Raw genomic sequence first — 14,752 nt, forward strand, 5'->3', positions numbered from 1 at the left:
ATTCAAATTAAATTAATCAAAGTTTGCATACTATATTCTTAAATTCAATTTTGTCATAAAGATATAGGGAATATTTTCGGTATCAGTAATGAAATTTTTGAATATCCATAAGGAAAAGAAGAGTATCACAATTTTTCCCAGGTTAAAAACAAACCTTGGATGCATCTTTTGATATGATTTAATCTTGATGTTCCCATACAACACTTTACTAAAACAAAGTAAAACTATCAAAGATAGAAAAGCTTGGCATTAAGAAAATGGGCAATGTCTTAAACCTATCCCTGCTGGACTATTTAGAGGCTCCTCCATGCTGAGGAGGAGCGAATCAGCCCCCTCCCCTTCACCATTAAGTCCCCGATGTTGTGTGACGAGTGTCCCTACCCAGAATTTTTCTTTATTTAATAGCAAACTATCAATTTGCCTGTTTGTCAAATTCTCTACATTGTTCACAACATTATTTAATTGCTAATGTTTCCAGAAAAAACACAGTATTAGTAAAACAAATGTATTTCATTTAATGACTTCGTGATGTTAATATAAAGGGATATTTGGCGAAAAGGGGTGAGGATGCTGGGCAAGCAAAAATACACAAAACTCTCGTGCGCGTGTACCCAATTTATTAACACTCTCCGTGACACCTATCCTAATCTCATAAAGCATATTTGTTTTCAACAACAATTTTTTTCCTTCTCGCAATTTTTTTACAAAAGTTTATTCGTTGTTTTCTTTTCACTCTCTTTTTTACAACAGTTCATTCGTTGTTTCTAACTTTTTGTTGTTTCTTTTCTCTCTTTTTTATTACAACTTTTGTTGTTTCCTTTATCTCTCTTTTTTACAACTTTTTGTTTTTTCCTTTCTCTCTTTTTTTACAACTTCTCATTGTTTCATTTCTCTCTTTTTACAACTTCTTGTTGGTTCCTTTCTTTCTTTTTTACAACTTGTATATACTTATTTCCTTTCTCTCTTTTTTAAAACTACTCGTGTGAAATTGCCCTTATCTCATGAGTACGCACACACCACAAAACGAAGGCTGACCAAGGCAGCCCAGCATCCCCAAATTTCCCCAAATTTAAAGACCTACCACATAACATTGCTTGTGTTTACAATATAACAAGATAACAGTTTTCACAAATATCAATCAGGGCACAAATAGAACACTGTCCTAAAAATATGCACAACTTCCTTACAGGTACATTGTTAACAATGACACCCATAATGTCTGAACATAACTACGACAGCATCATGGAAATGCTACACAATTGAATTGTGTCCCATAATTTAGTAACACCACTGAGGCATGCCAAACAGATTGGTCACCTCAAACCCACATTCTAGCAGTTAAAAAGAAGTAAATTTAAAAGCAAGCAAGATTAAATGTGAAATGTGCATTCCCTTATAGTATTGACTACAGTACAGTCTGAATGTAATCTACCGCGGACGCGAAACTCGCATGAATAGTCACACAGAACAATAACATTGCGATAGCTTTTGTTTTTTTAAGAAAATAATTGCCTCGCTGATGAACAATGACCCCATGCGATCGATTGTTTAATCACAATAGGTTGCTAGATCAATTTTAGCAAGCTATTTTGCGCAAACACTTTTTAATTGCAGTAATTAAGCGTTTTTTTAGATCGCATTTTAAAAGTTTATAAATGAAAAGCGGTGATAGAAATGTTTTTTAGATTGCATTTTAAAAGTTTAAAAACGAAAAGCAGCCATAGAAATGTTTTTTTAGATTGCATTTTAAAAGTTTAAAAACGAAAAGCGGCGATAGAATTGTTTTTTTAGATCGCTTTTTAAAAGTTTAAAAACGAAAAGCGGCGATAGAAATGTTTTTTAGATTGCCTTTTAAAAGTTTAAAAACGAAAAGCGGCATTTAATAGTTGTGCACAATGCTTCTCCTATGTTTTGCTGGAATCTTTTTAAGTAATTAAATCAACAATACATTTTCGTGCAATGTATTATAAAACTTCGCGAAATCTTCGCTAATACATAAGGGAATAGCTTATCAATACATTTACACAATGCATCTGCTATTAGAAGAAATATAATTGCTCCGATATTTCTTCGCTAGCACATTGTTTTTTAACACGCAAATATAAGCTCGCAAAACGCTCAAGGGATTTAATTATAACAAAAGACAAACGACTGCCGTCCTCCACGGCAAAGGTGTGATATTAGCGTGTACGCGGTAGATTACATTCAAACTGTACTGTAAACACCGCCTTTACCACCATGGATGTTGCCAATAGAGGAAGCTTATCACGTATGTAATGCAAGCATGATCAAATGTGGAATATGCACACCCTTTCTTTTAGAGAAACCCTAAAGTAAAATTAATGAAAATCGAAAGCTGGACCATACAAAAACTCCAACACACTATGTATCAAGCACCCAACCAAGTAATGTTGTTTCTTTCATTGTAAAAGAAACCCCTTGTAAAAGAAACCCCATATCCCACCAGGGATATGTGTAAAAGATAAAAAGAAGTTCTGAAAATAGAAGCCTGACCTTATTTATACCATTAATCACTCTAGGTCAAATGTATACTTAATCACTTTACATCGACATTTAGTTAAATCTAATTTTTAGTAATTGTGCTAAATATATGCAGATGCGGGAGAAAAACAAAATAGATATTATTTTTATAAACTAGTGAACATAGCTGTAGAAAAAGAACCACCTGATAGAGCAGTTTTATGTGAAAAAATTCATATGCAGTTCTTTCCTTACAAAGAAGCCCCCTCTTGACATCATGGATGTACGCCTAATATAAATAGAATACCTAATAATCAGAAGCCTAACTATATTTATACCCCCAATCATTCTCCATTAAGGGCCCTGCCAATAAAAGTATTCCCAGATTTCCAAAATTTTGCACAAGTATATAGCCTGATTGAACAATTTTTGGGTATCATTCAAAAATGCAGCTATGTGAAATGCTCATAAAATTGATCCTAAAGAATTCAATGTTAAAGTGAGGTATGATTGCCTAGGTAGAAATTTCCAATTGCCAATGAGAAGATTGTGTGTATCTAAAACTAGTAAATGGTTTAAAGCAACGCATAATTTTATTATAGGCATTTAATAAGGTTCCTTTGCGCCCAGGTTTAACTCTCCTTTGGTGTGCTTTGCCAAAGTACTATGGTTTCCACGGTAGTCGAACTACATTTGCCGCATTTCGCTGATTGTTGCTCGATTCCTTGTTTTCTGCCGTAAAACAGTCGACTGCGAAACATAAGAATAATGATGTCAAGAAGAATCTCGCCGAAGTGTGGACTTTTGGACTCTTGTAAAACAAAAGAAGATGTGACGACAAAAAAATATCGCCGAACTCGTCGAAATCCACGGTAAAAGAAAGATTGCTATTAGGGGATGGGTGCGTAGGAATACTTTACTCTACCTATTGTTATTGCTCGCGGTAGCCGGTCAGTTTGATAGGCGCGGATTCAACATGTCTAAAGGCTAAAGAATCGTTTTGTAGTGAGTTCGAGCAAGCAAAATGGAAGGTTTGAAAAATGACTGTGGAATAAAGTTGCGCAATGCTGCTAAGAAGAAACATTACTGGAAAACATTTATTCTCTGTGTCGCCTGTGATTGCAGAACAAAAGCAGGTGGAAGAAAAGCAGGCTTTGAGTTAACAAAATTCATAGCATTAACTTGATGAATACGTATTTAGGTACATCTGTTTACTTTTAATTCCATTGATCTTAGAGCTTTCTATTGCTGTGCTAGCAAGTGTGAACATGTTTATAGTTTCACTTTCAACAAATTGAAAAAGCTTTGTGTCAAATTCAAAAAAATCTTGTGATCAAATAGCCAGCCAGCTGGTCACTTTTGTAGCTGGAAAAGGTGTAATGTATAACAATTGTAGACTTCATAACAGCTTTGCATGTTTACTTTTGTAGAATTTTTCTTTATATAATAGCAAACTATCAATTTGCCTGTTTGTTAAATTCTCTACATTGTTCACAACATTAACTATATAATAAAACCAATATTTTGCACGGAGGCATCAGGACATTCATCAATAAAATGTTTCACAACTTTGCAAGATGGTATATTCTTTTTAATGTGGGATTTGTAATTCGAAAGGTGAGGCTTCCAAGCAACACCTTGCTTGCCACATAATTTACAAAAAGCAATGTATATATAACATTCTTTGAACTGCAACTGCTTTCTTGACGAATTTTAAATTTCCTGCCAGTTGCTTTTGATACTATAAAAGTGGTTTCAATTACTTAATTCTTGCAGAAGTCACATTTTTGATTTTTACATTTCACATAACCATTGTGGTCTGATAAATCGGACTTGATATTGTAAGGATCAGCACGTAATATTAAATCCCTTAAGTTATTCTAGTCTTATTTCTAGTCTTATCCTTTGGGATTTCAGACTTTTACTAAATAATAATAATGAAATCTGTGGATAAAAAATTATTAAACCCCATTTTTACTTAAAAAAACAGTATTTTAGGTGTACATACCATATGCCAATCATTTCAGGATGATCATGCAATGGAATAGATTCTCCTTTTCGAATGATAAACATGCATATTGTCATATTGGACCCTTCATAAATACCAATATGTGATGCTGGGGCTTGGTAAAATGGTCTCCTGTTCAAATCATCTTTGGGAACTTTTAAACAAACATCATATGGAGTCACAGACTTTACCTAAATAGAATATAAATAAAGACCATACAGTACTGTAAAAAGGTATCTTAACATTGCGATCCTCTATCGTGCGCGACGCGAACGATACGCGATAACTTTTTGAGCATATTTTTGTCTCGGTAGAAGTGAATCATATCGCGTCTATCAGGATATCGCAATAGGCTCGATCTATCGCGTAGTATTACTCGATGACGTATTGCTTTATAATACTTATTTTAAATTAAATACTGAACTTCAAACAAGTTTCTTTTTTTCTATGATAATTTAGGAATAATAATTCTTGTATAAATAAAGTTAAACAAAGTTGCCTGACTTTCAACGAAAGTAATAAAAAGTAAATTAAATATTTTTTTTCGCTGGGATTATCTGGAGGCCTAAAACATTGTTAGTTTACAGACATTTTCATATAAGAATCATTCTTTTTTTTGTTAAATTGACATTTCAAGCCTTGAATAATTCTTAAGATTCTTAAAATGCGATCTAAAAAAGCTTTTCTATCGCCGTTCTTCGTTCTTAAGTTTTTAAAATGCAATCTATAAAAAAATTTCTATCACCGCTTTTCGTTCTTAAAATGTGATCTAAAAAAGCTTCTCTATCGCCGTTCTTCGTTCTTAAACTTTTAAAATGCGATCTAAAAAAGCTTTTCTATTGCTGTTCTTCGTTCTTAAACTTTTAAAATGCGATCTAAAAAAGCTTTTCTATTGCCGTTCTTCGTTCTTAAACTTTTAAAATGCGATCTAATTTTATTGCAAAAACGTCGCTTTTATGCAATCTTTTAACTGGAAAGAACTCCAAGCCTTCCGTGATAGGCTTTATTTAACCTTATTAATTTCTAAGAAAATTATGACGAAACTATACAAGCAATTCTTAGATTTGTTGATCTTACGATAAAAAGCAACTTTCAAAATTAGAATGTTCTTTTACAAAGAAGTATTTAATTTCTTTACTTTTTTTTAAAAAAATAGAAGTTACGCTAGCTAAAATGTAATACTGCATGACTTCGTCGATCCATTTAGGAAACATAAAAAAAACAAGGTAGAATACGCTTGTCGTAACACCCTTCTCTGTTATTATTTTCAAATATATAATTTTAATGCTGCGAAAGACTTTAAATATTGTCAACTAAACTATATATAGTCTGTAAAAGGATTTTGCACTTAGATTTTGATTTTCATATAAGACTGTGCAAAAAACATTAAAAATTATTTTTTCTGTTTTTTCTTTTATTTTAAGTGGGAGGAGAATGACTTGCTGTATAAATTTTGATACAGCGCAAGAATAATTCTTGCTGTATAACTTTCAAAACAGCACAAGAAATATTCTTGCTGCATCTATAAAAAACATGTTTTTGAACATGCAAGTATTTTCATCTTTTCACCTTGAGAGCTAGTTATTTTAATAATTCAAAACAAGAGAAAAATTTTATCCCAAAAATTTTTAGTGAGACAAATTATTATTATTTTTCCCTTCGCAACAAAAAATATTTATTGCGTACGTGATGCAATAATACATAAAAAAAATGCTTGTCGTAACACCCTTCTCCGTTGTAGACACTGTATTGAAGAATTAAACTTATTATTTAATTCTAGCGCAAGCAATATTATTTAAACTTATTATTTAATTTTCATAAAGTAAAGTTTAGTTTTTTTTATAGCAAGACGCAGTGAGTTTATTTTGAAAGCGTGAATAATGCTTGTTAAACGAACTTCGTTAATAAAACGATTTTGTCATTTGTAAAAAATATTTAAATATAAAAACCTAATAAGTCCAATAAGTATAAAGACCATAGATAATAGTCCAATTATCATAAACGAACTTCATATAAGCAAATTTTTTATACAAACTTCTTTGAAACGGTACAAACTACAAACGAACTTTATTTTAAATGATGCAAACTTTATATGAACTTTATAATTTTGATGGTATGAAAAAGTTGTATTAAAAATAAAATTATACTAAAGATTTAATAAATGGATACACAGTTTTTGATACAAATTATACGAATTAAGTATGGACATTTTGAGACGATCCCTTATTTTTTTCTTTACGCTGTGATTTGAGAGCAGTATAATAAAATTATTTCTTTCGAAATTATCGTTTACTTATTTCTTTTCTTTGCGCTACAATTTAATAAGAACAGATATCTAATTACTTTTAACACATCGCGATGTATCGAGACTGCCTATCGACGAAGCGCGATAAGGCTTCACGCGATAGAAATTTAGGAGCAAAAAAAGGTATTACGTATCGATCGCGCTGCGCACGATACGCGATCCTCGATGTTAAGATACCTTTTTACAGTACTGGACATTGTTGTCACTATTGTTGTGGTTGTCACATAGTGAATTTGCCATTTGAAAATAAAAATGTAATTAAATTGATTTATTCAAACTTGTAACTGTAACTAGGTGTTTTTCATTATTGCTTGTTTTCCTTCATGATACTGTATGAAGAGAAATCATACCTATTTTAAAGTATATTATATTAAAAAAAAAAAAATTGGTTCATGAAAGAGCATTTCGCATGGACAAGAGTTTCCGATTAAAAGTTAAGAAACAATAGTTCTTTGATTTGCCCTATGATTTAGGGGTCATCTACAAAATTCGTAGCAATTCGTATCAAAAAAATAAATGCTATACGAATTTTCTTTTGCCATACAGTAATTAAATTCGGATGAAATTTTTCTAAATTCGTATAAAATTCGTATGAGTTTTTAATTAAATTCGTATGAGTTTTAAATTAAATTCGTATGAGTTTTAAATTAAATTCGTATGAGTTTTAAATGAAATTCGTATGAGTTTAAAAAAATTTGTATGAGTTTTAAATTAAATTCGTATGAGTTTTAAATGAAATTCGTATGAGTTTAAAAAAATTCGCATGAGTTTTAAATTAAATTCATATAAGTTTTTAATTAAATTCGTATGAGTTAAATTCGTACGAGTTTAACAAAAAATTCGTATGAGATTTTAATTAGATGCGTATGGTTTTAAAAAAAAGAAAATCGTTTGACATTGTATTAAATTCGTATATGAGTTTCAAAATAAAATATTTTTTAGATTGCATTTTAAAAGTTTAAAAACGAAAAACGGCGATAGAAATGTTTTTTTTAGATCGCATTTTCAAAAGTTGAAAAACGAAAAACGGCGATAGAAATTTTTTTTTAGATCGCATTTTAAAAGTTTAAAAACGAAAAAAGGCGATAGAAATGTTTTTTTAGATTGCATTTTAAAAGTTTAAAAACAAAAAACGGCGATAGAAATGTTTTTTTAGATCGCATTTTTAAAAGTTAAAAAACAAAAAACGCCGATAGAAATGTTTTTTTAGATCGCATTTTAAAAGTTTAAAAACGAAATATAATTCGTATGAAAATTCGTATAAAAGAGAATATAATTCGTATGATAATTCGTATGAAAATCGTATAAAAGAGAATATAATTTGTATGACAATTCAGATGAAAATCGTATAAAATTTGTATTAGATTTTTTAAAAATCGTATAACTATTTAACACTATACGAATTGTATACGATTTTTATACAAATTAAAAGCAATTAAATTCGTATATATTCATATAAAATATCATACGAAATTTGTAGACGACCCCTTATTCTAAGGCAAATGTTACAGAAGTTTTATAAAACACAGAAGTTTTATAAAACACAGAATCTTTTTATAGGAGATGTTTTATATGAGAAATTCACACATATGGTACACACTTCCAAAGTTTCATTTAAAGTTTTAACCCAACACTTTGATGGTACCAGTTTGCATACTCAGGAAGCTGCTTTATCGTTTTTGCAGAGTTTGGCTGGTGGTTCACACTTTAGCGTGTGGAGTAGCATAAACTGTCTCTTTGCTGCCACATGCCATCAAATTGAAGTGAACTGTACCAAAAAGAATTTTTTTTAACTGTATAGCTAAAGCTTATTATGACATAGAGTGTCTGGAATATAACATACACGTTTTCACAGTTATTATAGTGGTTTCAAAGGACAATGCTGCACGGCTATGAGAAAAATCTGAAATGAAGAAAACAACAACAAACACGTTTGCCAGCCCACAGCAGTGGGTAAAAAGGAAAGGTCGTTTTCAGTGTTCATATTGAACTTATGTCTTCTAAATTGGTTTTAAGATGATTAGTACAGTGCAACTAGTTGTACAGATAACTTGAGTTGGATAAAAATAAGGGTATGTTATTTTTACTCAACTGTGAAAAGGTGTATTATGCACTTTAGATATAGCTAGCTAGCTAGTTATAGTTAATTAGCTAGAAGACTCTGTTTGTCAGGTAAAAAAAAAATTCACAAAAAATCCAAGACTTTTGTTGGTCGCACCAATATTTTGTTCTTCATTTCTATTGTGGACTAGGGTCCATATAGGGTACATATATAAAAAACATTTAACCAGTTATCCAATATTATTGGGGAATATATCAATTAAATTAACTGTTCAGCTTTGCGTTGACTGTTTTTTGGGTTGACATATAAACTTACCAGTGCAAGTAATTTTTCTAGATCTGAAGTAAAATTGTAGGATTTTTCGTTCTGCTGAAAGGTCAGAAAAGCTTGATTTACAATTCTCTTGATAAGGCACATTGTATTGTAAAAGCGAAACTTACAACAAATAACAACTTAAGAAAAAATGTTCCGTACGATGTCATTCACTGTACGAAGTTAGTTAGGCTTTTTTGCCGTACCGCCGAGATTGACCATCTTCGTATTTACCGTATTTCTTTGGTATTGAAGTTTTACAATCATGGCGTCTGTTGCTGGGACACAACGTAAAGCAGAAAACAAGGCCTGTAAAATAAAATACAAAGCCTTAAAGGAGGTGGAGAAAGGAACTGCTCCAAAAAATGTTGCTGCCCGATTCGGTGTACCTAGCAGTACATTGTCAACATGAATTTTTTTATTTTTTCAGTCCGTTCTTAGCCTACAAGGTCGAGATTTTTATCCTGTACAAAGAACGATTTCGTTCGCATTCCATATAAGGGAGAAAATTCACGCTTAATTGGCCATTTATACAAAATTCGTACAAAACTCCTAACTCTCTATTACCCAAACCTCTCTAAAATTCGAACGATTTCCGATTCTCCGTGGCTGTTCGAGTTATAGAGAGTCCACTGTATAAATTAAAAACGGGTTTTTGTTTACGTGTATTTTACACGCGGGCTCCACAAACGCGCCAAAAAACGTGACAGATAGAGAAGGTTAAAAGGTTGATGTTACTGACAGCTACTGATTGCTGATATAGCTAGCCAGAGGTAAGTTTAAATATTCAAGGTAAATCTAATATTAAAAGAAGCTATATCACATAGATACTTTTAATATTAGATTTGATCTGATAACATTAAAACATCTAGCTAGCTATAGCTAAAGTTCATGCGTCGTAGAACACATTTTAGAGATAGAGAAATGTTCGTTCTGGCGCAGTTGACGTCGACCAAAGCGAAATTCCCTAAGTCACCCGTTAGTAATCAACACAAAATAATATGATTGTGCTAATAACCAACACATAATAATATATACTAGAAATACCTGACGTCATCTACCAATCACCAACACATAATAATATTAAATGATAGATACATTAAATACTAACACATGATCATATTAAATAATATAAACGAAATCATATGACGTCATGCGCAATAGTATATACTCATATTATACAGAATATGAGTAAAGGGAAATTCCCTAATTATTCAAAATCATCACCGCGCCAGAAAAATTTGTTGAAATCAAAGAGATGAATTTAAATTCTAATACCGTAAAACAATTACACGTAATTGCAAAATCCCGTGGGATTAAGGGATATTCAAAATTACGCAAAGCAGACCGCGTTACTTTATTATTAGAACCCACTCATACCCCATTTACACCAGACGTAAAGGACATTTTTAAAAAACAAGAAATGGCTCGATCCCGACCTATTAAGAGGAACATCGAGCTACATGTACCCACGTTTGAGGAAATGAATGAGTTTGAACGCCAAGAATTGAAGAAAAATCGTCCAGTAGTCAAAAGTAAGTTGCGGGAGTGGTCAGAGTGGCTGTTATCACATGTACCGGAGAGTATCAAGAAACCAGTGCAAGGTATATATGCATCAGTTAAAAATCGTATCCTTTCACTATATGATGGTGCTAAAAAGGCACTGGTTGGCGAGGTCGAGGAAGAAGCGAGGGAAGATCATGCCCCAGAGCAACCAAACCAAGATGATTTTACGCATCAGGAACACAAGCATGCGCTTCATAAGACTTTTAGAAGTTATCGCATAGCTGGCATCGATGGAACAGATATTGATAGACATTTTGGTATGATACGATCACATGTGAAAAATTTGATCGAGAACCAAGTGCAACAAATGGGATCTGCGAAGGTGCAACTTTCCCTTTGGATCCTATGGAAAAAACAAATCGATGGTACCAACGAGTTTATAGAAGTAGACAAGGTGTTCGATAGCAACATGACATCAGTATTTCAGGGCACCATAGTGGATGAATCGATGTATACGATGTTCGCGCAAATCAGAACGCATGTTGAGAATCCCGCGTTGCCTAACAGCGGCTTTAGTATCGGTCGCATCCTACATCTTGACGTAGACTTCCACAAACTCAAGCTTACGAGAGGCTCCTCATATATAGAAACACCCAAGTGGATCGTTACGAAGAAAGCCATCATCAACCCGAATTATAGCCGCCTTGCATCATGAGCATATAGCAAAAGATCCTCAAAGGATCAGCAAGCTACGGCCTTATGTGGATCGACATAACTGGCAAGGCATTAAAATTTCCAACATCCATCAAGGACATCAACAAATTTGAGCGGAACAATCCCGACATTGCAGTTAACGTTCTGTATGTAACGGGTAAGAGCTTTAATATCCTGCGTAGATCGGCATTTAACGAACGTGAGAAGCAGGCTAATTTACTATTGCTTACCGATGAGAAGAGGAATCATTACGTAACCATCAAAAATATTTCTCGATTATTGGGTAGCGAGATATCGAAAGACCACGGAAAAATGAGTTTTTGTCTAAATTGCTTGCAGGGATTCCAAACGATAGAATCTCGGGATAACCACTATGCCTATTGCAAAGATAATGAATCGGTAAAAAACACGATGCCAAGGGAAAAAGAAAAATGGTTATATTACCAGGATGGACAATGCCAATTCAAGGTTCCATTCGTCATATACGCAGACTTTGAAAGCCTACTGATCCCAATGAAGGAGAATGTTCGGGATACCAAGACTAAGACGTTGAATAAGCATGTACCATGCGGGTGGGCCACATGTTCCACCTTTGCCTATGGGTCCTTGCCAGATCCACTGAAAGTATACAGGGGTGAAAACTATGTGAAGAAGTTCGTCGATCATCTAGAGAATGAGGTAAAGCGACTCTACAGCACCTATCTTCAACAGAACATGTTACCACTAACGGAAGTACTAAAAAAGGAGCACGACTCCGCCACGAGTTGTCACATCTGCATGAAACATTTTGACAACGACGAATATAGCCGTGAAGTTCGAGACCACTGTCACTACACGGGGCTATATAGGGGTGCAGCGCACGCGATCTGCAATCTCAGATATAAGATACCAAGCCACGTGCCTGTGATCTTCCACAACCTGTCAGGGTACGATGCCCAATTATTCATCCGAGAATTGGGGGAGAAATATGATACCCAGGATATTGGTTGCATTGCTGAAAACACGAAGAAGTATATCTCCTTCAACGCAAAAATCAAAGTACCCATTGCAATGGGTAATGGTGAAACATATAAGAAGATAGAAATCAGATTCATTGATAGTTGCCGATTTATGGCATCAAGCTTGGAAAAATTAGCTAATAATCTCGATGATGAACAGTGCAAAAATCTCTGTTGGTATTTCAACGAGGATGACATCTTTAAACTCATGCGTAGAAAAGGTGTCTATCCATACGAATACATGAATAGCTTGCAACGATTTAAAGAGACTGAGTTACCTCTGAAAGAGGCTTTCTATAGCAAGTTGAACATGAATGGGATTAACGATGAAGAATACGAACACGCTCAAAAAGCTTGGAATGCTTTTACTCCGAAGAGCCCAGAGACTACCATGGGTGACTATCATGATATATATCTCGCCACAGACGTCCTGTTGCTTGCCGATATCTTTCAGAATTTTCGGCAAGTCTGCCAGAATCAATACAAACTCGACCCTGCTCACTTTTACAGCGCACCAGGCTTGGCGTGGAATGCGGCGTTGAAGTACACAGAAATCAAACTAGAGCTGCTAACAGATCCTGACATGCTCCTGATGTTTGAAAAGGGTATTCGAGGTGGTATCACGTAGAGTGTTCACAGGTACGCGAGGGCCAACAACAAATACATGGGGGACCAATACGATTCCAATGAAGAATCGTCATATTTGCAGTACCTAGATGCCAACAATCTTTATGACTGGGCCATGCAACAACCCCTCCCAATTCATGGTTTTAAATGGGTGTCGAATATTGAGATAATAGACGAAAAGAAGATTGATAAGCTCGTTGCTGATAACAAGCATGGGGACCCCCTGGAGGTCGATGTTGATTATCCGAAGGAGCTCCATTATAAGCACAATGAGCTACCCTTCCTACCAGAGTGCAAGTTTGTACATAGAGTAGAGAAGCTAATAACAAATCTCGAACATAAGAAGAAATACGTAGTACACATCGGAGCTCTACATCAAGCCCTAAAGCATGGCTTGGTATTAACTAAGGTCCACCGTGTTATTCAATTTAAACATAGTGCTTGGCTTAAACCATATATCGATCACAATACGAGGCTTAGAACTGCCGCCAAAAACGAGTTGGAGAAAGATTTTTACAAGCTGATGAACCTCTCGGTCTTTGGAAAGACGATGGAAAACATACGCAATCACCGCAACATCAAGCTAGTTACGAATGAAGCCGCATATACGAAGCTGACCTTGCAACCAAACTTTAAAAGCGGCACATGCTTCAGTAAGAATCTTATGGGCATTGACATGGGTAGAACGGGAATCAAGATGAATAAACCGGTCTATATAAGTCAAGCTATCCTGGATCAGTCAAAAACCGTCATGTATGAGTTCCACTACGATTACATGCCGCCCAAATATGGTTCTAAGATAAAGTTATGTTATATGGACACCGACAGTTTCATTTACCACATACGAACTCATGATATTTATAAGGATATTGCTGATGATGCAGAAACACGCTTCGATACGAGTGCTTATGACAAGGATGACAACAGACCTCTCCCTATCGGCAAAAATAAAAAGATCGTGGGTATGATGAAGGATGAGCTCAATGGCAAGCCTATGACGGAATTCATCACATTGAGACTGAAGGCTTATGCATACAAGAGCCTCACGAAAGAAGGCGGCGATCGTAAGGCCAAAGGTGTGAAGAGAGCTGTAACCAAAAAATGTATAACTTTCGAAGATTACAAGCAATGTCTGAATGAAGGTATTAATATCAACAAAACTTGGTGTTGTATACAAAATAAAGATCACAATATATAAACGGAGGAAGTTACAAAGATCGCGTTAAATAGGGCTGATGACAAAAGGATCGTTTAGGCGGATCAAATCACCACACTGGCTAGGGGACATTACCGGTTGAAAGAGAAATAAACAATGGAGGTATTAGTATTGATTGCGATAATTCTTCCATATATATTGATACTTGCTTTCCTCTATCGATATAAACATATAATAAATAAGATGTATTTATTATCTGAAATATTCGACGATGTTGTAGATACACCAGCAGAGGCTGTTGATCAACCTATAGATAAACGCCAGGCTTTGAAGGATATACGAAAGACCAAGTCACATTTACTGCCTAAAAAATGTAGCGAAGGTTTCCTGGACAAAGCTTCAGATAAAACAATCGATAAAATTCATGCTGAGTACATCCAACGAGAGCTGTAGGAAAAGGGAGAAACGACAGCTCGAGCCATAAGCACTCACGCGATTGGGTTATATAGCAAAACCATAAGCAATTTTGTACCCATCGATGATGTTGATGCTCTCCGTAAGGATCTAGAAAATGATCCTATTA

The 14,752-nt window shown here is 34.3% G+C and overlaps 3 protein-coding genes across 4 annotated transcripts in view; 1 reads left to right on the forward strand and 2 right to left on the reverse strand.

Annotated features, from left to right (window-relative positions):
• The window catches only part of LOC130624339 (2-aminoethanethiol dioxygenase-like), a 44,849-nt gene extending 34,992 nt beyond the window's left edge, over positions 1 to 9,857 (reverse strand). The window contains exons 1-3 of one of the 2 annotated variants that reach the window (XM_057439925.1): positions 9,172 to 9,844; positions 4,490 to 4,680; positions 155 to 208 (exon numbers count right to left, since the gene is read on the reverse strand). In XM_057439925.1, coding sequence (XP_057295908.1) covers positions 155 to 208; positions 4,490 to 4,680; positions 9,172 to 9,273 — 347 coding nt within the window. In that variant the 5' untranslated portion in view covers positions 9,274 to 9,844. Of the gene's footprint in view, positions 1 to 154; positions 209 to 4,489; positions 4,681 to 9,171 lie in introns of both variants that reach the window. The other variant, XM_057439926.1, reaches the window with a different exon arrangement.
• The window catches only part of LOC130624337 (uncharacterized), a 92,416-nt gene that overhangs the window by 27,467 nt on the left and 50,197 nt on the right, over positions 1 to 14,752 (reverse strand). The gene's annotated exons all lie outside the window — the stretch shown is intronic.
• On the forward strand, positions 11,434 to 13,014 carry LOC130623160 (uncharacterized). The gene has a single exon (XM_057438648.1). It carries the CDS (start codon positions 11,434 to 11,436, stop codon positions 13,012 to 13,014), a length of 1,581 nt encoding a protein of 526 aa, XP_057294631.1.

The sequence above is a fragment of the Hydractinia symbiolongicarpus genome, chromosome 13 (genome assembly GCF_029227915.1).
Source record: "Hydractinia symbiolongicarpus strain clone_291-10 chromosome 13, HSymV2.1, whole genome shotgun sequence".
Taxonomy (NCBI): domain Eukaryota; kingdom Metazoa; phylum Cnidaria; class Hydrozoa; order Anthoathecata; family Hydractiniidae; genus Hydractinia; species Hydractinia symbiolongicarpus.

Excerpts from the sequence above, each read along its gene's own strand:
- LOC130623160 (XM_057438648.1), top strand. The coding sequence starts at position 11,434 with ATGTGGATCGACATAACTGGCAAGGCATTAAAATTTCCAACATCCATC.